General features: G+C 46.4%; 1 protein-coding gene across 1 annotated transcript in view; it reads right to left on the bottom strand.

Moving 5' to 3' along the window:
- The window catches only part of Slit3 (slit guidance ligand 3), a 591,521-nt gene that overhangs the window by 46,872 nt on the left and 520,209 nt on the right, over window positions 1-24,440 (bottom strand). The window contains exons 21-23 of the mRNA XM_055604618.1: window positions 11,033-11,101; window positions 9,007-9,078; window positions 8,373-8,444 (exon numbers count right to left, since the gene is read on the bottom strand). Of these exons, the coding sequence (XP_055460593.1) occupies window positions 8,373-8,444; window positions 9,007-9,078; window positions 11,033-11,101 (213 nt within the window). The remainder of the gene's footprint in view (window positions 1-8,372; window positions 8,445-9,006; window positions 9,079-11,032; window positions 11,102-24,440) is intronic.

Genomic DNA, 24,440 nt, shown 5'->3' with positions numbered 1-24,440 from the left:
CGCTCCTGTAAAAGAGCCTACAAAAGCCCTCAGCTTCGGGGGCTAGAGAGATGGCTCAGCAGTTAAGAGCACTGACTGCTCTTCCAGAGAAACCAGGTTTACTCCCAAACACCCACACGGTGGCTCACAACTGCCCGTAACTCACACGGGTGGGGCACAGACATATAGGCAGGCAAAACACCAATACACATAAAATAAATACATAGTTTAAAGTATTAAAACAAAAAAAGCAAAAGCAAAACACAAACCTCATCTATGCTCTGTCAGTAACTCCAAGGAAACTCATTGAACTCAAGCAATCAACTAAAGTACCATGAAATCAGAAAGGGGACTAGTCGATGGGGAGGGAGAAGGTGATCAGTGAGGGTAAGAGGACAAGAGAGGAAAACGGGGTGTGAATATGATTAAAACATGCCACATCCATGCTTGAAAATGTCACGATGGAGACCATCGATATGTGTGATAAGTATATGGTAATAAAGACATACAACTTCAGCTTTCCTAGTCTGATCTCCATCCTCAGGGTCTGGGATGGGACCTGAGGTTTTTAGTTCACTGGGAAAGGGCTAGGGGTTTCTCCTATTGCTTATGCCAAGGGCTCATTTCCCCTTCTAGTGTAGAATTCCTAGGGCCTCGTGCATGTTGAGCAGGCATACTTTTTCTGCAGTAGCCTGTAGACCAGGGGTTCTCAACCTGTGGGTCGTGACCCCTTTGACAAACCTCGATCTCCAAAGATACTTACAATTCTTAGCAGTAGGAAGATTATACGTATGAAGTTGAAAAGTAAATAATTTTATGGTTGGGGGTCACCGCAACACCAGGGACTGTGTTAGAGGGTTGCAGCATTAGGGAGGCTGAGAACCACTGCTCTAGACTCTTCTTCCTCAGGCTGGCCTCCACTGCCATTGTCACACCAGCTCTGTTCTCAGGATGATTTGCCAGGTGCAAGCTGTCCTTTAATTGGACACAGCCATGACAGCTGCAAGGAGGAAAGAATTTCTCCAGAGAGTTTGAACCTCATCTCTTCCTAATGTGTCTATCAGCATCATTTTTTTTTTTTCCTGCATCAGGAGGTTACTTATGAATCACACTGGCCCCAAGACAGTGAAGGTTTAGATGACTTCACTGTCCCTTGCTGTTTGGCAAATGTGCCCAGGTCCATTGCTAGATCAGTTCTGAATGAGGCTTCCTCTTTGTCAGGGCCATGAAGCTTTAATTTAAAAACACGGAGGGACCCAAGAAGTTATACTCCTTGTTATTATGAGCTGTGCTGCTGAAATTTCCTTAAGACCTGCAGACCAACGGGCTACAATTTACAAAGATGACTGAGATGCAGTCTGCCTATGCTGCAGGCTGTTGCTCCTGGATTGGCCCCCAACGGAGGACTCTAGCTTGCAAGCCACCACCCTCAATGACAGAGAAGTGGATGTGGGTGCTCTTTCATGTCTCTCTCTTCTCCCTTACTCCTCCCCTGGGAGTGAACTTGGCTTGAAATTGTCTGCTTTTCCAATGCCCTTATGAAAGCATTAGGGACCTCTCCTCCCTCATTTTATTGCAGTGGTTCTCAACCTGTGGGTTGTGACCCCTTTGGGGGTTGAACAACCCTGTCACAGGGGTCACCTATCAGATATCCTGCCTATCAGATAATTTACGTTATGGTTCACGACGGTGGCAAAATCACAGTTCTGAAGTAGCAATGGAAACGATTTTATGGTTGGGGGAGGGGGTCACCACAACATGAGGAAATGTGTTATAGGCTGCTGTATTAGGAAGGTTGAGAACCACTGTGCTAGAGGACTCTAAAGCCGCACACAGGAGCTGTCAGCCGCCGATGAAGGGATCACCGGGGCAGCGTGAAACTTCCCCGCCCTTTGTTACAGACAATGGCCCAGGTGTTCACAGTTTGCACAGAAATGGCAGGAACTATCTGAGTTCTTGCTGGATCTGGACAATCGGTGTCACAAAGACTAATGTGAGGCTGATTGTGTGACCTCAGGGAACTCACAGTCTTATTTTGAGACAGGGTTTCTCTGTGGAGCCATGGCTGTCCTGGGACTTGCTTTGTAGACCAGGCTGGCCTTAAACTCAGAGAGCCACCTGCTTCTGCCTCACTGCCTTATGTATGTCTTAAGTACTGTGCTTTGCCATGCTGGCAGCAAGAACAGCCCTCCCCCCCCCCCGGTCCCTTCTGACCTGCTCCCATCCCCTACCCTGTTGCTCTTGCTCCCTTTTATCTCCTGAAGCAAAGGAAGGGACTGTCGGTTCCCATGTGGACTAGAGTCTCCAACCATCAAAGAAAGCCAGTCATCATCAAGCTTCTTAGGAATGTTTGGCCATCCAGGAAGGTCACACCGCTATCATAGATGAGACTGAAAACCCAACATTACACCCAAAGTCTACGGGAACTTTGGCCCAGGCTCTTGACTGACATTTGGGCTCACTAAACACCCTTCTGAGATTGCTTAGAGTACCTTACTGCCTACTCTACCACCCCTTTCCACTGTAGCGTGGTAAGCTTCAGCCGTCTGGCCTCCTGCATCTTTGTGGTTTGGGTATCTCCTGCATAAAACAAAGGCCCACATTTTTGAACACCTTCTCTCCATTAACCATTCATTCCAGCACAGGTACACTCACACCTTCAGAGGGACAGCAGGAGCTTCCTTCCCTTTAGGGCCAGTGAGAGACAGACATCCCTGGGGCTCCCTCTTGCACTCAGAAGTGAGGGGAGGTTTCATTTTGCAGGCTGTTAAGCCACCAGAATGAAACATCCCAGTCTGCCGGGGATGCTCCGAAGGTCAGAATGAGGAGTGGGAAAGTGTACCCCATATGGCTGAAGGGCAGGGCAGCTGCACTTCTTTTTTTTTAATTTTATTTTTCTTATTAGTTACATTTTGTTAACTCTGTGTCCCAGCTGTATCCCGCTCCCTCATTCCCTCCCCAACCCCACACTCCCTCCCTGGTCTCCTCCCTGCCCCTTTCCAAGTCCACTGATAGGGGAGGACCTCCTCCCCTTTCATTTGACCCTGTTTTATCAGGTATCTTCAGGGCTGGCTGCAAAGTCCTCCTCTGTGGCCTAACAGGACTGCTCCTCCCCTGGGGGGGGGGGGGAGGTCAAAGAGACTTCTGATGGAGTCGCTGGTATGTCTGCTCTTAGTCCCAGAGCCTCTGCCTGCCCTGAACTTTTCAGTTGTTTCAGGGATATATCCTTTTATTTTATTTTATTTTTGTTTTATGCCTACGGTAGTTTGAATAGTTCTCCTCTCCATTGGTCAGGAAAGGCCTATTACACTACTATTTACTGAACAAGCCAGCTGTGAGAGTTGAGAGGGTAGAAGGCCCTTAAGGCTCCCATGTGTGGCCATGCCCTCCACTTTGCTTTTGGATTTATTTCGAGGCATTGCTTATGTAAAGTAGAAGGCTGTAATTATATTTTCCACCAATTTTAAGGCAGCAGGGAGTCCCATGGCTCACTTCCTGGGCCGAAGGCAAGATAAAGGGAACAGAGGCAGAGGCTCCCAAGCCCTCTGGCCTACCTCACCTTTTTTTTTTTTTTTTTTTTTTAATTTAAAACGATTTTCATACAATATATTTTGATCAGGTTTTTTTGTTTTTGTTTGTTTGTTTGTTTCTTCCAGCTCCTCCTGGTTCCTCCCACTCTGGCCAGCTTCCCCCTCTGTCCCCAGTCACAACTCTTTAATTCTGATCAGAAGCTTCTCTGGGTAAAGATGAAAATACATAAACTGTCAATCGGCAATGCTCCAGTCTTCAAGTAGAGTGCATGTAAGTGCTCACAGAGACCAGAGGAGAGGGTTGGATCCTCTGAAGTAGCACTGACTCGCTGGTTATTTGATGTGGGTGCTGGGAACTGAGCTCCAACCAGTCCTCTGGAAAAGCAGCAAGTGCTCTTACTACCGAATCAACTCTCCAGCCTCCATACTTGCCCTTGATTTTAAGGTATCCATATTGTTACTGTCTGGAAGAACAGTGGCTTCTTCATCTCAGCCTTGGAAACAGAAGCCAAGGACTGACTTGGAAAGCAAACAGTCCTGTGTTCAAGTCTCAACTGTATTAGTCAGAGAAATCACTTCTTATTGCTCAATGTCAGTTTACTCATAAATGAGATGGGGATAACAGAGGCATGCCCTCCTAGGGTGAAGAATACGGTAATGACACAAAAGCCCTTACCCCTTGGGCAGTGCTTTAGTTAAGGCTTAACAAACACCAATGGTGATGTTCCAGAAAGGGCTGCCTTTCAGAGAGGCTTGAGATGGGCAGGGTATGTGATACTTCACTGTGGCCTGTGGCTCTTTCCTGAGGTGTCACCCTGGGTGGCAAATGATTCTCAGCTTGACAGTTTCCCTTCTTTAGAGGCCATCAGTGGTGTCACCCTTACTGTCTGTGCCCACCCTGAGTTTGTCCGTGCAGCTTGTCCACTAAAGGCATTAGGAAAGTGAACAAGTCGCTGAACTTTTCTGTCTCTAGCTCCAACAGGACAAGTTTAGACAGGAACACCTCTAAAACTTTCTTCTTGTTGTGAAGTTCCTGCTACTTTTGCTTTGGTTTTCAAGCAGGAAGCCCGTGCCATGGTCTGGAGGCCACTGAAGCCACTGGCACCACCTTTCAGCTCACCACCAGCACTTGCTAATGGCCAAGGCTGTCAGAGGTGGGCTGGCTCTCTGGTGAGGCAGTGAGGTCCCTCTTGGGAAGGTTACCAAACAAAGAACATCTGGAACCCTTAATGGGGACACTGTAGGAGGGCTTCGGGCGGTCCCAAGCTCCTCATGGGCATCAACAGTGGGTTTACTTTGAGGACGAGAAGCTAAAAATCTGAAGGATGATGAATGATAGTCCTAGTCCCGCCCTACCTCCCCCAGGACACGTTGGGGTGGCCCTCCCTGTCCTAACTGATTCCAGGTGCCCCTACGTAGGGTTGGAGAGTGATCTTTAGGACCACACACACACAAGGCATGTGACTGTGTGGGGCAAAGATCCCTAAGAGTGCACAGATCCCCAAAGAAGGACAAGAATGCCCACAAGAATGTTCTTGCTAGCTATTTTACATCACAAGGGAAGTAGAGAAAATATTTTTTTCCTCTCACAATGTTTTGTGCTTGAACTCCTGACCAACCCTCCTGTCTTGTTCTCTGAAATGGACTCAGTTTCACTTGACAATAGAACACACACACACACATACACACACACACATACACAGAGGGAAAGGGAGAGACAGAGAAGGAGACACAGACAAACAGAAACACAGACACACAGATAAAGAAAGACAGACACAGAGACAGAAAGGGTAGACACAGACAGACAGATACATGTATACACACAGAGACAGATAAAGTGAGAGAGACAGAGAAAGAAAGAGACAGCACATACACAGCGAGAGCAAAAGAGAGATTAAAAAGACACATATACAGGTAGATAGAGGCAAACACACACAGATAGATACACATACACACAGAAAGACAGACAGACACTCCCCCTCCGGGTCTCTTATTGTATTTCCATGGCCTTGTTAGGTTTTATCTATGGCTAATCCTTCATGCTTGTCTTCCTCTGTGCCAAACAGCATCACTTACGAGGCTCTCATTATTTTTTGAATTTTTCAGCAAAATAGTGAAATTCTTCAGAAATGAGAAACGTTCAAATGTCATTAGGGATAATACAATTCCTGATTACAAACAAACTTCCCTGGGTCCAGGGAGGTGGCTCACTGGGCAAGGCACTTACATGAAAGTATGGGTACTCTGAGTCCAGATACCCAGAGCCCACATAGTGCCAGCAGTAGCACATATCTGTCATCCCTGCTGTCCTATTGCAAGACAGGGGGCAGAGACAAGGAAATCCCTGGAAGCCCAAGGGCCTGCGAGCCTGGTGGACACAGTCATCAACAACAGAAGAATCTGTCTTGAGTTGAAAACCAACACCCAAGGTGCCCTCTGACCTCCACATGTATGTGCCAGTACATGTATATCTGTGCTTACACACATGGACTCCATACAACACACTAAGAAAACAACCTCCTCATCTTTTGCCCAACTCTCTAAATTGCTACTGTGTAACAGTCTCCATTCCTGCTCAACCTTGCCCCACTTGTAACAGAGTTGATAGTATTAGGCGGCAGCCAAAAGCCATTCTTTCCCTTGTTCCCTTGAGTCTCTGTTCAGAGGTGTCAATGTTTACAAGATATAATTAAGTTTCCTTTCCCACGCAATCGCTAAATAGTCAGCCCTTTCCCACGCTGTGTCTAGTTTTCATCTTTATCTCCTTTAATAACTTCATTTCATTGACTAGTTGTGCCATAATCTCTTTATACGTTTTCCCATTGTGGTCCTGGTGGGTAATATTTAAAATTTAGGTTAAAAAATAACACAACAAAGACCCAGATTTATAGAACCTTTCCCTCATTTTGGGTTTTTCTGTAGCGTAAATTCCTACATGTGCAATTACTAGAAGAAAGGATACAAATATCATAAAAATGTAGCCCATAAACGTTGTTATTTTTCCTGAATTGGTCCTTACGCAGAAAATGGTTGCTCCCCACTGAGGTTCTTGGTTGGATCGAGAGGCTCTAAGACTGGTTTTATCCCCGAGACCCACTGATTCTAAAACAATCATGCTAAAGCCTGCTGACTCTAAACTCGGAAGCAAGCTCCCTTGTGCTGAGTGCAGGCAGGCATTCCTGTGACCTGTGATGGCATGGGGCTGCGGTAGGGCACACAAGGAGCTGAGGAAGGGGAAGCCCCTGGCAGGCTGTGATGCCCACACCATCACCTCCAGTAAACAGATAGATGGACAGGGAGACCCTCTTTCTCTTTCTCTCTCTCTCTCTCTCTCTCTCTCTCTCAGATTCTCTGAATTATCCCCATCAGAATGACTCCAAGTGTTGAACCCAAGCACAGAGATTCCGTTAAAACTGGCAGGCCTGTCTCCTGCATCCAACCCATCCCCAGAAGCATCAGACTGAATGGATGGTACACTGGGGGCTGGGATGGATAGGGGCAATGGAAGGGAGAGCTGGTCTGGCTTTGGGCCGGATGACTGAGGCCTTTCCATCAGAGTATTCATTTGGAAACAAGGAAATGGTTCCGCTGATGTTTCCATCCCCAAACTCCCTGGAGAAAGCGGATAATAAGTAAGTGACAATAACAGATTGCACACTGTCAGCACAGGCACTTCTTTGCCCCTAGAGAATTGATTTTTAATAACAGTGCAGACAACGTGAGGCGGGGCTTGTTGCTGACACGGGTGCATTCCGGGTCTTAATAACTCACATCGGCCCAGAGCCTCTGGAATTGGACTGGCTTGCTGGGTGCTGTCTGTTGATAGCACTGAGGCAGAAGGCTGGACTCGACCACCTTGTGACAAGCAGACTTGCCTAGTTACTTCATCAGCCGGGTCTCAGTTTCCCTATCTCTAAAATTGGCATCATCTTCTCAAGCTCGCAGTACTATCGCAAAGGATTAGGAGAAGGCATGTCTAAGCCTCACCCTTTCAACTGTGGGGGTTACTCTTATAATAATGATGGACTAGGAAAAAAAATGGGTGAGAGATTTGAGACCAAGGTGACATCTCTACCATCATGAGGAGATTCCTCAAAGGGCAGAGGCACAGCATAACATCTTTATCAATAAAACAGTGTGAGGTAGAAAGGTATACAAATTAGACCTAGAATTGGAGCAGCATAGTGTCGCCCTGTCCTAGCTCCCACGGGCACCTGAATAACAGATGGATATTTATTTCACATTTGCAGCAGCCAGAGCTGTGCAATGTGCTTTAGACACAGCATCTCATTGACTCCTCCAAAGATTCAGGGAGGCAATTACCATCATTATTTGACTTTTGTGAGTGAGAAGATATGGGGGGGGGGAGCCATACTCAGGTATTGGGAGGGTTCTGGAGCCCTCTAGCCTTTGTGTGCAGTTCAACTGTCTCAAGGGAGCTGTCCCCAAATCAGGGGTAGGACGGGACCAGGCAGGCTATGAGGGCATATGAGTGTGGAGGCTACAGAGCGTACTGTCTGCAAATGAGCGGGGGTTGGGGATGGGTTGGAGCTCAGGTATGGCCAGGATGGATTAATGTAGCCTAGTTCCCTGATGACGGTGGGGTGAGGGAGGGGGTGACACAGCAAAGTTCAGACTTGAGGGGCGAGTAATTAGCTAAAGGCTCATGAGCAGCAGTGTGCTGAACCTCAGGAATGGCCAACTATGCCATGAAGTACATTGTCTTTACCCCACTGAGTAAATAAGGGTGGCTGGGTGGCAGCGAATGGGCATTGCACAAAGGACAGTGGGGAAGGGGAGCCCTCTGTGTACCAATGTTGTTATTCAGTACCGTGTAAGCTGACCCCAGGCCCAGTGACTCACAGCACTCGGAGTGACCGGAGGCCGTTGAAGGCATGGACGGGGATGCATCTCAGCCGGTTGTAGCTCAGGATCCTGTGGAAAGGGAACATGTGAGCTTGCTGGCCGGCTGCCCCTGCTCCTGTGGGTGCACTGTCTATGCTGTGGTCCCGTGAAAAACAAACGTTTCCTCCAATCTCCCTGATTTAATACATCGACAAAGGCACCATAAGACAGAGGGAAGAGAACCTCCTCCCACGCCATGAAGCTCCACAGCAGACTGGCTCTCTAATCAGCTTTTCGACCACCTCCCTCTACTGTCAAATGGTGTGTGCTTACAACGTGCGGAGCTAATGGGAAATAAATGGGTCTGAGCAAAATATAATTGTGTAGGAAACTCTCCACTGGGAAGGAACGTGCGTGTATCCCAGAAGGCATTCCAAAGACAGCCTTCTTCAGAGGTAATTAGCTTCCAGTCCCTCCATCTGCCAGGCCCCTGCCTCTCTGTTTTGCATCTCCTGATGACTAGGATCGGCTGCCTGCTACTGAGGCAGCCAAAGCGCTGAGGACAGCTAGAGCAAGGCGCCTAGGACTGAAGGGCCACAGGACTCCAGTGGCCACGCCCAGGAAGCTTAGCCACGAAGCCGCCCGTACTCACAGCGTGGAGAGGTGAGACATGTTGCTGAAGGTGTAATTGGTCAGCACGCCGATGCTGTTGTTGCTCAGGTCACTAGGTAAAGTAAAACAGAAAAGCCACCCGTCACTGTGAGCGGCACCTCAGGGGGCCCAACTGTCACACGAGTGTGACATCAGTCAACCAGTCCATTCACTGCTGCACGAGTACTCATTCCTGCACTTCTCCGTGCGCTCCTCATCTGTCCATCTACCCCCACGCCCATCTGTCTAGACATATACGTACTCATCTCCAATTCTCCATCTATCTGCCTACCCATTCTCATATTTATCCACCTGCCTTCTCATTTGTGCCCTTGTCCCCTACTACCCATCCATTCACCTACTCATACATTGATCTAAATGTCAATTTTTCCATTATCATTGCCCACCCATTCATCCATTTATTTACTCATTCCATGATTAAATCATTCAATTATATGCTTATTCATATATTTCATTCTAGCAAATATAACACATAAGAAAATAATTTCTCCTTATTCTATTTTTTTTGATTGTTGTTTTGTTTTTCTGAGACAGGGTTTTTTTCTGTGTATCTCCTGCTGTCCTGCAACTCGATCTGTGTACCAGGCAAGCCTTTAACTCAGAGATTTGCCTGGCTCTGCTGGGATTAAAGGTATGTGGTACAACCACCTGGCTGAAAACTGTGTAGCCCAGGCTAGCCTCGAACTTGTGATCTTCCTGCCTCCACCTCCTTCAGCAAATCCTACTGGTATGCATCACCACAATAGACCCCTCTGATCAGTTCTTATCACCAGTCCTCTCTCTGTCATTAATTCATTCCATCTGATTCATTTCTTAGGGGAAACAAAGTTAGTAGAAGAGACCTCTAGCAAATATACCTTCTGGCTTTTCCTCAGGAGACAAATTTCCAGAACAGCAGGGTGAGATTAGCTACATAGTACAGTCACCCAAGGAGCTCTTAAATCCTTTTAAAGTAGGGGTTCCCTGCCCGTATAGTCTGATTTAAATTCTGTATGTATTAAAAAAACAGCATCAACAGCTCCTCCCTGGGCAATTCCCCACAGCAGAAATTCTCCATTGCTGGGGAATGGTGCTTTTCCACTGGGGGAAGTTCTGTTCTGCCATGACATTTGATAGTATCTACAGATGTTTCTGGCTGTCACTACAGGGTGAAGTCTTATTGGCATCCAACAGAGGCCAAGGTCACTGCTGAGTGTCTCATGATGATCACTACAACTCCCCTAGACAATGGTTATCTGGCTCCAGATGTCCATAGCTGAGTTTGAGAAATGTTCATAGAGACATTGGTTTTTGGAGGACAAGAATAGGGACCAAATGGTGGCTTTCTCAAACTTTTTGTTAGTTGGCCTCTGACTTGTATGGTGAAAGAACCTTTCTTGTCTCTGTGGACTGGCTCTTAGGTCCTCTCAAGCAGACATGGGCAACTTTCAATTACCACTTGCCCAGGGAATAATTTCACCCTTCTGGGTCCCACCAAGGCAAGGCACTGACCCTGTTGAGAGACAAGCTCATGAACCTTGCCCAGGCTCAGGTTTTCTGCTTCCCATTCAAGAGTTTTCTGGTTCTTGGAAGGCTTGGAGCTTGTAGCAGCTATTATTGAAGGCCCTTGGTTTAAACCATCACTTGAGACATTTTCTAGGAAACCAAAGAAGGAAGAAGAAATGCTTGTTTGTGTTCCTGGTAGATCTAAGCCTGGCCAAGGTTTGCAAGGAATTGGAAGTCCAGAAGGCTCAGGAATTCAGCCTAGAGCCTGGAAGGTCAGAGGTTCCCTCTAAGCCAATAGGGAGGTAGTTCAGAGCCTATTTCTTCACACAGGCCTGAGCAAACCCTCCCATATCAGCCTGGTCGGTGTTTCCTCCCAGCTAGCTGCCCCTCCCAGCGCCATGCAGGCATGCAGTTTGAGAACTGCATCTGCCTCAGCACTGTCCTTTCTTGGCCTTCCTATCCCTGTCCCACACCACCCCAAGAACAAGAAATAAATGCCTGCGCAATGGCAGGCTCCTTACATAAGTGTCAGCTGTCGGAGGGCGGACAGCTCTTTGGGCACCGCTGTTAAATGGTTTCCTTCCAGGTACCTGAAAGAGAGGTTCAGAGTTAGAGCACTGGGAAGGACACTATACACTGGTCACATCCTCTGAGAAGCTTTACCTCTTTGTATCTGCTCCTCCCTCACATTTGTCATCATTGCATATGTATATGATCCCGCAACTGGTCATATTTTTCTCCACTAGACTGACATGTTTCACAACGGCAAGGTTCTTGATAAAACTGCCCACCGCCATATCCTTGCAGGGCTCTTTACAGTAGGCAGGTATTCAGTGCAAATTTATTTAGTATTAATAAATGAAGCAGTCACTTGACGCCGACACCACGTCGCAATAGCTGAGTAGCAGCAACAGTATGGAACCATTGCTCAAGGTTACACAGAATACTAGTGGCTGACCTAGAATTTGAACCCAGGTCTGCCTGACAATTCCATGCAACGTTTACTCAGCTCCAGGAGGATGGTTAGGGAACTGTCTTACGAACTCAAATTCAAATCGAGGGAGACACAAGATGTCAGGTGATGCTCGGGGACAGTCTACTAGAACCTCCAGGGAATTAACTGGGGACAGCGGAAAAATAGCCATCAGAAAAATGAGTACTTAACAGCTGGGGAAAAGGCCACAATCCAGGCAGATGCATTATCAGGGGACACTGTGGGAAACCTTGTTTCCTTGGTACGGGTGCTTGGTGCTGGCAGTCCACAGAGGAGAAGGGAGACACCACTTTAAACAGATATTGGTTGCTGTGATGCCAAGATCCTCAATAAACCACACTTGAGAAACACCCACCAAGCAGTATGAGACTATATTCTGAGGCCTCATGGAGAGGACATTGTGATTTAGGAAAAGGAGCTTTGAGCCACATCTGTAGAGAATCCGGGTAGCTGAAAACCTGGTGGGAAGCAAAGTGTATGTGTGAACCTCCACAGTGACTCCAAACAGCACACAGGACATTGACAAATGCTGCGCAGGGCCCGAGTCAGCATTCACAACTGGTGCCCTGAGGGAAATTACAGGGGCAGGACCAGCTCCTGAGACTGCGCTGTGAAGCACCCTCCAGGATGGCACCTGTCATCTGATCATGCCAGGAAGACTGAGCAGGGAGAAGGGGAGCATCTGAGCATCCATAGCAGAGGAAGTTCAGAGGGTGACATGGGGTTTTAGGAGCTGGGAAGGCACACAGGAGGGTCCAGATGGAGAGCAGCAATCATTGGTTCAGTCAGTTCTCATAGCCTCTCTTTCCATGCAGCCTTCTATCCATCTACATGGAGCCTATCTCTATTTCATATCCAATGGCATTTTAGCAGGCTTGCCTTGGCTTCATTCTGCTCTTGACCCAACCTTATCCTTTTCCCCTTTCTCCAAGAACATAATCTGACCTGATTTGCAGATTCTCAGATCCCCGAGAAATGGGACTGTTCTACAATGTCAGAATATCTTCACTTTTCTTTCTTCTATTGACCTTTATCCAAAACCCCATCTCTCTCCTCCTCATCTCCCTCCTTCCCTTTTGTCCTTTCAGATCCCTCCTCTACTTTCTCTTTATCACCTCAATGCTAACCACTAGTGCTGCAGTTTGTGTTCTCTTGGGTTTATTCAGGACCATGCTAATGAGCTCTTTCACTTCTTTGGATGTATTTGTAATTATGACTTTGAAGTCTTTGTCTGACATTTTGTCTAAGTCACTCTCACCGGGGCCACTTCTCTGGATTGATAGTAGACAGGTTGTTGTGGTTTTTCCTGTTATTTATTTATTTATTTTTGTTGGGATTTGTACATCAAGAGTTAGATGATTGGTTGATTTTTTTTAATGTAGCTAATCTTTCTTCTAAATATAAAGTTATAGATAATCCTAACAATGGATGACTTCAATGACCCATTTCCACCAATAGACAGTTCACCCTGACAAAAAAAATAAACAAACAGAATTAAATGACATCACAGATCATGTGGATTTAACCTACATCTGCAAAATGTTCCACTCAAACACTGCAGAATACATATTCTTCTTAGTAGTCTATTAAACTTTCTTTAAAATTGAACATACTAGGACATAAAACAAGTCTCAGCAAGTACAGGACAATTGAAAGAACCTTTTGTATTCTGTCTGACCACAGTGGAATAAAGTTAGATGTCAAGAAAAATAGAAACTATAGAAAAATTCAGAAACTCATGGATATTAAACAACACACTGTAGAATGATGAATGGGTCATTGAAGAAATGAAACCAAGAAGAAAAAAAAAATCTTAAAATTGAATAAATACAGCTCAGTTGTACATAAACCTATAGGATATAAAGAAAGCAGTCCTAAAGGGGAGGTTCACAGTTATAAATACCTACATTAAAAATAAGAATGACCTCAAACAAACAAGAGTAAGCCAAACCTGGCTGGGAAGATGGCTCAGTTGTTGTGTTTTCTTCTCAGCTTAATAACCCGAGTTGGATCCCCAGAAGATGCATTAGGTGGAGGGAAAGAACCAACTCCTGCAAGTTATCCTCTGACCTCCACATGTGTGCCCATGCACACTTACACACAAAACCAGCATTATCCTGCTACCCAAACCGAAGAGAGACACAACAGAAAAGAAAAGTGTAGATCAATCTCTCTGATGAACTTAAGACAAATATAAAAAAAAAAATATTTGTGACATGAATTCAAGGACATACCCAAATGGTCGCTCACCATAACGGGGTTGGCTTCATTCCAGAGAAGCAGGGAACATTCAGCATATGCAAATCAATAAATGTAATACACCACACAATGTACTCCAGGGCAGAATTTGAGAGATCAATCAATAGGTGCGGATAAAGGCCTTTGTCAAAACCTAACACCTTATCATGATAAAGCCCCTGGGAGGCTGGAAATGGAGGAAACACAACAAAGGACGTCCACCACGAAGGAAGGCCAACTTCACGATAACTGGAGAAAAACCACACAAAAAAAAACCAGGAACAAGACAAAGGTGTCAGTGTTTCCTGTTCAAAACAGTGCTTGAAATCTTACCTAGAGCAATAAGAGAAGAGAAGGAAATAAGAGATATAAAGAGAAAGGGAAGAAGTCAAATGTCTTTATTTGCACATTCTATGATTCAATACATAAGAGACCCTAAGGTCTCCACCAGAAAATTCCAAGAGCCAATAAACACTTTCAGTAATGTGGCAGGATACAAAATTAAACACAAAAATCAGCAACCTTCCTATATAGTAATACTATAAATAAATAATTGACATCTAAAAGAAGCCAGAGAAATAATCCTATTCACAACAGTCTCAAATATATAAAACAAAGCTAACAAGGGAAGCAGAAGACATGCACAATGAAAACATTAAAGCACAGAAGGAAATTTATGAAGATACTAGAAGGTAGAAGGACTCTGCCAACCTCATGGGTCAGAAGACTTAATCTCGTTAAAATGGTGGGTCTACCAAAAGTGATCTGTACACTCAATACAATGCCCATTAAAATGCCAACATCATTCTTTACAGAAAAAAAATAAATATTAAAGCTCATATGGAAACATAAAGGACCCCAGGTAGCCATCATAAACTTGAGCAAAAAGCACAGTGTACTGATTATTACTGTATCTGACTTCAAGTTATAGCACAGAGTGACAGTGATAAAAACAGCATGGTTCTGGCATGCTCAGGTCAATGGCAGAGAAGTGAGAATTGAGATATAAGCCATGCAGCTACAGCTAGCAGATTTTCACTACGAAGTTGAAACAAAAACACAAAACACATAAACAAACAAACAAAAACACACCAAATAAAAGATAACCCCCCTAACAAATGGCACCAGGGAAACTGGACACCACAGCAGAGGAATACAGCTGGCTCCTTTCTAACCCTGCACAAGGATCAACTCTGAGGATGAAGACCTTAATGTAAGATCTGAAACCATGAAGCTGCTGGAAGGTCAAGCCCTGGGCACAGCCAAGGCTGTTTTTCTCCTGATTCCAGTCACTCAGGAAGTAGGGTTCACTATTGGCAAATGCAAGCTCATGAAGTGAAAAAGCCGTATGAGAACGACAACAACAAAAAAACACCCAACAAAACCCGGGTTAATAGAGGAGAAAGCCTACAGAATGGGAGTAAAATCTGACAGCTGATTAATATCTGAAATATACAAGGAACTAAAAATAACAACAGCAACAAAAACCTAAACAAAAAGAAAACAAACAAAAACCTCAGTGAAAAAAAAAATAGGCCAAAAAACTTAACAGAGAATTCTCAAAAGAAGAAATATGATCGGCTGATAAATATTTTAAAACGTGCTCGACATCTTTAGCCCCCAGAGAAATGTAAATTAAAATTACTTTGAAATTCCATCTCATCCCAGTCAGAATGACTGTTAAGGAGAAAACAAATGACAACAAATGCTGCCCAGGATACGTGGAAAAGCGAACTGTTGTTCCCTGTCAGTTGTAATGTAAATGGTGTAGCCACTATGGACATCTATCTATCTGGGGAGTTTCTTTAAAAACTAAAAGTAGAATTTCCATCTAACCCAGCTATAACCCTCCTTGGTGTGTACCCAGAAGACTCTCCGTTCTACCACAGAGACATCTGCTCATCCACATTCATCATTGCTCTATTCACAACAGCTAGGGAATGGATTCAGCCTGGATGTCCATCACCCGATGAACAGATAATGAAAACGTGGTACATGCACGCATGGAATTTTATTCAGCCGTAAAATGAAATTATGAAACGTGTAGGAAAACGGATGGAACTGGGAACATTAGGCTGAGCGTGGAAGCCGAGGTTCGGAAAGACAAATGCTGAACCTTCTCCCACACGCAGAGCCCAGCTTCTAACCTTTATGTATGTGCACATATGTGGGAAAGAACGTGTGTGGAGCTCAGGGCCAATGAGAGTGGAGGGAAAAGATTCTCCAAGGTAAGGGAAAGTAATAGAATACACGTGTCACAGCAGTGGAAGGGCGAAACCGGAAAGGTTTAAATGGGGATGAGAGGCAGGGAGATGGGGGAAAGAAAGGATACGGTTGTCGGGGGGTGTCAGTCCAAACTAATGATGCGTGAAAAAGCCACAAGGAAATAGGATACCCAAAAGCCAATCAAACATTGTATTAAATGTGAAATCTTGAATGGAGGTACAGTGTGTGGGATTTATAAAGCTGCTCCCGGAAGCCATCGTTACTGCATGAAAATCCCAGTGCCATATGTGAGATACTTGCTCAGCTAGGACGAGGCAAATTCTGCAGACTCAAGTTTCACAGACGCAAGCAGCCTCAATGTAAGCCCATGGTCCTGAATTACAAAGACAGTCCCGGTTTTGCTTGCTTTCAGGAGGGGCCTCAGGCTCCCCCTACCCCACTACAAGTCTGTTCCCCTAGGCTTCCTGTTGCTCAGGACATGAGTGATGACTTGTCAAGGTGACTCTGAAGATTGTTCCTTGGGGTAAGCATCCTTCCACACAGCATTTATAGTATCTTGTCATTGTGGTTTGTCTGTCTGGTGCTAGCTCTCAGTTCCATGAGAGCTCTTTTCTGCTATCGCAGTACTTCTCAGTCTTTAATGGACATGTAAACGGCCTGGGGTCACTTGAACAAAGCTGGTTCTGATCAGGAAGGTCTGGAGTAGGACTGGAGAATCTGCATTTCTAATACGCCCACTAAGACCTAATTTTCGGTAATGAGTTGCAAACCCATTGCTGGGTATCCAAGACCCACCACGAAGTGACCAAATTAGGCAGAAATGGGTTAAGACAGGACACGGCAACCTTGGCAATGGCAGACAAGTTGGAATGTACATCACCTTCAACTGAGACCTAGCAACTCTCTTTTTGTGGCCAACCCTGAGAAAGCTTCATGGCACAGAACTCTGGGCAGGACTCAGAAAGCCTCAAACTGCCATGTCACACAGGGTTGTGACCTCATTTGGTCCTCTCTCGTGAGCCTGTTAAGTGTCAGTCTATACTAGACGTTGGTGGACATATAGGTGAACCCAATCCCATTTCTGCCTTTTGGAAGCTTTATACTTAGATTGTGGTATCAGGCCAAGGAGCTGAGCATTCATTCATCCATCCATCCATCCATCCATCCATCCATCCATCCATCCATCCATCCATCCATCGATTCATTCATTCGTAAGTACTTATTAAGCAGCTGCCATGTGCCAGTCATGATCTATGCTGGTGAATGAGAAAGCCATGAAAGAAGAGGCACGAACATAAAGAGGCCCTAGCTGTGTTTGAGAGGGAAGGTACAGGGACTGTAATGGAGAATGCTGAGGAGCTGGAGGACTCCACTTCATGTTCAGTCTGCTCTCCTGAGCTGAGTGCCTCACCCCACCCCTCCCCACAGCCTCCTGACTGCTATCTACCCACGTGATCTCCACGTGCACTGGTAACACAGGTCAAACCACGAAGGGCTTTGCCACACTTCAGAGAAGTTGGAGTCCCTCATGCTAATCACGTCAACTAAGGGGAAACTGGGCTGTTTAATCAGGAGAAAGGGGACCACCAAGTTTCTCGGACAGTCTCCATGATGTGCTCAGGGCATTGCCTCTGCTTCAGTCTTTTTATTTAGTAGGAGTGAAGAAATTTTAGTAGCCCAGCGTTTACCCCTCTGAAAGTCTTCCTAGCTCACATAGCAAAAGGAACCACCTGTTTTTCCTTCCCTATCTGTTGTCATAATTTCCACTGCCTGTAATGTCTATGGACTTCAGGCGCTAACTATGAAATACATTTACAGAAACATCTAGACCAAGTATTTGACCGTGATCATTGCCACTGCAACCTAGCCAAGTCCAGACAGGAAACTGCAAGGGCCTTACATCTCTCTCCTGGTTCACCTCGTATCTGACCCTCTAAAAACCTCAGGTTGCAGTTGCACTGGCCTTATCCTTCCCTGAATGACCAAAGAGAGGGTAGCCAGGTCTCTGCTTCAACAGGTTCTGCCTCTGTCTCCTTGTCTAGTTTCCTCTGTGACCTCACAGCCCTCAAGCCCTTAGCTCCAGCCTGCCTCCCACACCTCAGCTCCCCCATCCACAGGTGACATTATGAGTCTCCAGGACTCTGGGCATTATATTGTGTTTCAGTCCCTGGTGGCATCTTTAGTGTGGGTCTGTCAGCATACTCACAGCCTTCCCACCCTCTGCCTGGCACACTCAGGTGGGCTCAGAAAACATCACCTAGGCAATGAGAATCCCAGAACTCCCCCAAGGGAGCTGAATTTGGCTCTAAACAGTGAATGGGAACTGCTTCAGGTACAGGGTGTCCCAGTGCCCTGCCATCAGGACTTAGAAAACACTGAATCACAAAGCTCCGCTTCAGAAATGCAGATGCAGCAGTGAGGGAGGCTGCCTTTGTGGGAAGCCCTTGATGAATGCTCTCAACTCCAAAGTTGCCTATACCTGCAGTGGCCCGAGGGACCGTTCAGAAGCCTGGCCTCTGCCCCCTGGCCTCAGAACTGCAGCAGCTTTTCTGACAGGTCAATCTTTGCATTGACCTGAATTTAAATGCTCTCTTTCAGCCCTCACTCCCGAGAACTCACCTGCCTTGCATGAAAATCCACACAGATCTCTTTGCACAAACGCCCCCTGCTTTCTGCTTTCCGCTTCAAGCTTTGCAGAGCAGACAGGCTCTGGCAAAGAATTCCAGGCCCAGTTGAACAGCGATGGAGAGGGCAGCTGCCTTCCAGGAGATCCTACTCCAGGCCAGGATTTCCACCAGAGGCCTGGGTGAAGTGGGAGTGACTCAGCTGTCCTTCTGGCTAGTTAATAGCTGTGTAACTTTAGCAGGACACTTAACCTCTCCGAACCTGTATTTACAAAGCTGTAAAATGGAGCTTATAATAATCATTACTGTGAAGTATTACAAGGGTCCCTATGGATAGGTTTTAGAGTACTGTCCCAGCACACTAGTGTTGAACAATTTTTGAAAATATACTCAAAACATAAATTCATATGCCTGTGTATATATATATCCATACAGAAAGATTATATATATACACACATATATTAATACACAGTGATATGTACGATTATCAAAAGAAAGATTCCTCTTTTGCCCTCAGCATGTTCTTGTAGAGTGGCATCAAACCACGCTGCTGATTACAATGCATGCTTGACTCTTGTGTGTCCCTGCATGTAGAGAGTCCACCCTTGTCATGCCTGGCTCTCAGCCTAGGCATGACTTTCTCAAGCTCCCAGCACACGCATCTTCTTTCTTAGGCTACCTGCTCTTTAGGGATTCAGGTGCGCGAATAGAGGACCTCTGAACCAGGAGGGTCTTCTCCAGGTGCGTGCTTTCTTCTTGGATGTTCCTGGGGAATATGACGTAGCGTCAAGCTGGTTTTCACACTGCATACTCCCTGTTGCTGCTCTAAGTCTCCAAGATCAGTAACAAGACTGTGACTCTGACTGCTCTACTCCAGATCCAACGACAGTGTCTTCTGAGTGCGTATCCGTTGGGGCACGAGTAACTGAGCCAGTGTCCTGCTCTCGGCCTCAGTCCTTACCCCATGCTAGGCATGCTTTCCCAGTGTCGAGTGGAGTCCCAGCCCTACAAGGGGCTTTTAGTCACCTCAGCTTCCTGAGGACACTGACAAGTGTCCTCTGCAGAGGTCTCTCTGGGCCAGGCCTACGCTAGGACTCTTCAGTGCTACCATGCTCAGGGGCAGCACTGAAGAAGCAGACCCTCTCCAAAACTGGGGTGAACCCTGCAGCCAGCTTTCAGTCCCCTCTGGTTCTTCATGTGTCAGGCTATGCTGGATAGTTTTATGTCAACTTGACATGAGCCAAAGTCAACAGAGAGAAGGGAAACTCAACTAAGAAAGTGCCTCCATAAGACTGGGTTGTAGGCAAACCTGTAAGACATTTTCTTCATTAGTGACTGAAGGGGTAGGGGGGTAGGAGGGGCGGCAGCCCATTGTGGTTGGTGCCATCCCTGAACCTAGGTGGTCCTAGGTTCCATAAGAAAGCAGGCTGAGCAAGCCATGTAGAGCAAGGCAGTAAGTAGCACCCCTCCATTTCCTCTGTGTCAGCTACTGTCTCCAGGCTCCTGCCATGTTTCAGTTCCTTTGATGATAAACAGTGATACAGAAGTGTAAGCCACATAAATCCTTTCCTTCCCAACTTGCTTTTTTGGTCATGGTATTTCATCGAAGCAACAGAAGCCCCAACTAAGGGGAGGGGAGGAGAGAAAGAGAAAGAGAGAAAGATAAAGAGTTGGCTGTGACTCTATTCAGTGCAGGGAAAGCATGCCCATTATATAAGGCATGGAGAGACAGTCCCTTTTGCTAGGGGGAGCTGCATGGCTTGAGATGTTCAGTTGTCAGTATGGACCAGTCGGAACATAGACAGTGCCCAAACAATGATGCCAGAGCTCCTGTACTGTCTCTTCCCACAAGTGCAGGTGACAGACATAGCTGTATGTTGCAAACCCCCAGGAAATAGGTCATTGGGCACCATGAAAGGACACGGGCCTGTGCGGTGGGAAGTGATGTCTTAGTGACGTGGTGGTGATGGGGCAGACAGAAAGAGCTGGAACCTGTGCTCTGCAGCTGTTGGGCAAGTTGCTCTAAGCAGGCCCAGAAAGTCCAACACTGTGTGCTCTCACTCATGTCTGTGGAATTTAAATAGCTGGCTTCATGGAAGTAGAGAGAGCAATGATGTCTCCAGGCTGGAATAATAAGGGAAATGTGGGGGGGGGGTGTACGGGTACAAGGAACAGATGCACAGGTGGACAGGAAGAACAAGCTAGAATACTCTAGAGCAATGGTTCTCAACCTGTGGGTTCTGACCCATTTGGGGTCACATATCAGATACCCTGCATATTAGCTATTTACACTACAATTCACGACAGCAGCAAAATTACGGTTATGAGGTAGCAATGAAACAATTTTATGGTTGGATTCACCACTTGAGGAGCTGTATTAAGGGGTCACAGCGTAGGAAGGTTGAGAACCACTGGTCTGTATCCCAACGGAAGCTGTGATGGACAATGATTAACTGTACCCTCAGCCCAGCCAGAAGGGAGGACTCTGAATGTTCTCAGTGCGAACAAGTGGTCACAATTACTGTACTCTGATCATTATGGGTTGTTAGCATGTATTTAAATGTTGCACTGTATATACCCCATCAGCAAGTTCCATCATTATGTCAACTAAAAACTGAAAATAATTACAAAGCCACTCAACTTTCCCAAGCCTTAGCAATCTGATGGGCAAGAGCAGGATGATCAGGGGCCAATAAATGGCTCAGCAGGTAATGATGCTTGCTGCTGAGTTTGACAACCTGAGTTCAAACCCCCACCAGAACTCACACGACAGAGGGAGAGAGCTGATTCCCACAAGCTGTCCTCTGACCTCTACAACGCACCCTATGGCACGTGCATTCCCCACCCCAACCAAAAGTAAAAATAAACAAATAAAAACGGGAGTGGTGTTGCTTGCTCAGGAGTGTGGCTGGCAGGAGCAGACGGGGCCACACAGGTGCGCGCTCCGGCAGCAATGCAGGCTTGTAGCTCAGGCAAGACTTACTTCTTCCTTCTCCCAAAGGCCAGTGCAGGCAGAGTTTCCTGGATTCCTCCCCATCGCAGGCCATGCTGTGTCTCTGTGTTTGTCACTGGCTGAACCTTCCGTTCTTTTCCTGAGTGAGTGTCTACACCCCAAGTAGCCAATAGCCGGGAGAAACTGCCATTGAACTGTTTTCTGGACCCCCAACTCCTATCCCAAACCTGATGGAGAGAGCAGTACCGGGTTCTCTTCTTTCTGTAATGCATCCTTGACATCACCCTTGGTCCCAATCATTCTCAAAGACCTGGCTAGCCCTGAGTCTTCCTTCCTGCCTCCCAGTTAAGGCCCATCCCCTTTCTGTGGTCCACCAGGCACTGGGTGTCTATACAGCACATACATAGGCACACTGCCAATCTGCTTCTCAGGATTCGGCAGGCCTCATGCCTGAATACTAATCCCTTCTTCTGGTGGCTGTGCCTGGTGACGAGACAGTCATCCATCTCTTTTCTTTTTGGGCTATCAGTTAAACGACAAACCTGTCATCATGGTTTTTCAGATCAAAGTCAGAACCAAAATGGCCTGGGTAGGATACAAACAAGGAGTGGACTGCAGATGATAACTTCCCCCAGTGCTAGTTCTCAACCCCTCTCTAGGCCTTAAAGGGGATGTATTGAAGGTGACGTAGGCTTGGCTGGTTTGTTTGTAGAAACAGGAAGGCCCCCATGTCTGTCAATATTTCAGCAAATGGAAGCAAACACATTGTTAGGCTTCGGTCATTCTATAACAGTGAGGCAGGATCAATGATGGAAGGATATTTACAGCTCAAGGAACTGTGCTTTCTGAACTAAGTGCTGATTGTAGCAGGTGCCCCTTGCGCGCCATACTGGCTGCTATGGCTCTCCAAGTGTTCTCCCTGGGCACCGAAGGGACCCTGAGGAACTACCAGAGGTCTGAGGTCCAAGCTATTTTTGTAATGATCTAAAGTCACTATTCTTTGGTGCAGGAGAGATAGCTCAGTGGTTACCAGAGCATACTGCTCTTGCAGAGGTTTGCCATGGCTCAAAACTGCCTGTTATCTCAGCTCTAGGGGATCACCTGACACCCTCTTCTTGTCAAGATCTCCCCATGCACACACACCCCAATGCACATACACATAGCATGAAAAGTAAAATCGAATCTGGAAGAAAAAGGCCAACGTTCCTTTTTGTACTCAGATCACATTTTCACTGGTGGCATAGAACTGACAGAGGACAATGAGGTGGCACATTAGCTTAAGGCAGGGCGCTGGGCTTAGGTTACTGTGCCGTCACTTATGTGTGCATTTGCACATAAAACAACAAAGCGAACCACAGCAACAAAGCAAGCCATACTTCAAGCTGCCCTTGACAAGGTGGCAAAGACTATCAACAGTATCAACGCTGGACCCCTGAGCATTTGTTTCTTTAGCAATCACGTGACAGAACAACCAGTACACACACAGCACTTGGGCAGCCGATGAAATGCTCAGTGAAATTCCTCAGCCTTGTTCCCTGAACTAGCTGCTTTGAATTTTCCCACTAAGCCGCGACTTCTACTGCAAAAGAATGACTGGCAGAGTTTTCTCAGACAGGGACATTTACTAGAAAGTTTCTGGAAAATGAACAAGAGTGAGGCACAGGGCGAAACACAGATGGCATTTGCTGCCAGTGATAGAACTGGAACTTTCACATGATTAATGACACCTTTGAAAATTTGAATTGAGCTTGGCAGCTCCCTCTTACTCAAGACTTTCCGAATGGGAAACTGACCGGTGGTCATACCAATGACGTGAAGTTTTACCTGCTGGAGAACAGAAGGCGTCACCACCTCAGAGACCCGCAATGGGCTGATCTAAGTGACCAGTGTGTGACAGCATAGATCCAGTGCTATAACCCAAAGCTGACAGATAAATGTAGTTTGGGGCCATGCAAGAGGCAAGTTTGAGAATACAGTGGTGGTTCCAGGTGGCTGCCGCCCTTTCAGGAGATGACACTGTTTGCGGTGTATGACCGGTGATGGAAACCCACCATATTGGAAGTGACCCTTAAAATGCTCCATCCTATTCCAACCACATGCCTGTGTGAGGCTGGCCTTTGTCCTTCAACTTCACCCCAACAACTATGGCAACACAGGGGGTGCAGAACAGAAACCAGAGTCGCCATGAAGCGAGACATTAAAGATTTGCAACAGCTAGGCCACACCACCCTTCTCACTTCAGTCGCTGGTTTGTCTCAGTAACACGCTTCTTATATAAATATGCGGTGGACAGTGAATTATTTTTAGGTGGAATAAAAATAGATATTTCAAAACGGTCTGTGTTAGTTTCTGGTGTGTCAGATATTAACAGTGTATCTGACAGGCACACGTTCTTATAGTCCTGAAAAAAAAAAAAAGCACAAAAAGGTCCCAAACTGGGCCCCCATTGCACAGTGTACCAGGCTGGCTGGCTCTCACTTTCTTGACCACTCATTTTCTTGCTTCCCCCTCCCCAGTTTGGTCCAGGAGACAGGTCAGCACCAGCACTGAGTTCCTTGGAGCACACCAGAAGCCACGCTTGGCTGGGAGACATCATCTCATCCACTGAAGATAATCAGAGGTCCTCTAAAGGCATGCAGCCCCAATTATTTTTGCTCTTTCAGTCTCTGTGCCCCGAACCTTACAGAAAAGCACTCATGAGCTGCCTTCACGGCGTTTCTGCATTTTGACATGTCGCTTGGCACCCATTTGGCCAAGAAGGAGCACATTCCACGGCCATTTTCTGCAGCTCCTGTGCCTGGGAGCATATGGCACTGCAATTGTTCACGCAGACTTTCAAGGGCTCAGCCTCAGCCTGTACCCATGCTGACAGGGACTTTTAGTGGCTGTCAGAC

The sequence above is a fragment of the Psammomys obesus genome, unplaced genomic scaffold (assembly GCF_907164565.1).
Source record: "Psammomys obesus unplaced genomic scaffold, mPsaObe1.curated_primary_1811, whole genome shotgun sequence".
Taxonomy (NCBI): Eukaryota; Metazoa; Chordata; class Mammalia; order Rodentia; family Muridae; genus Psammomys; species Psammomys obesus.
This window is presented reverse-complemented; position numbering and strand designations above follow the sequence as displayed.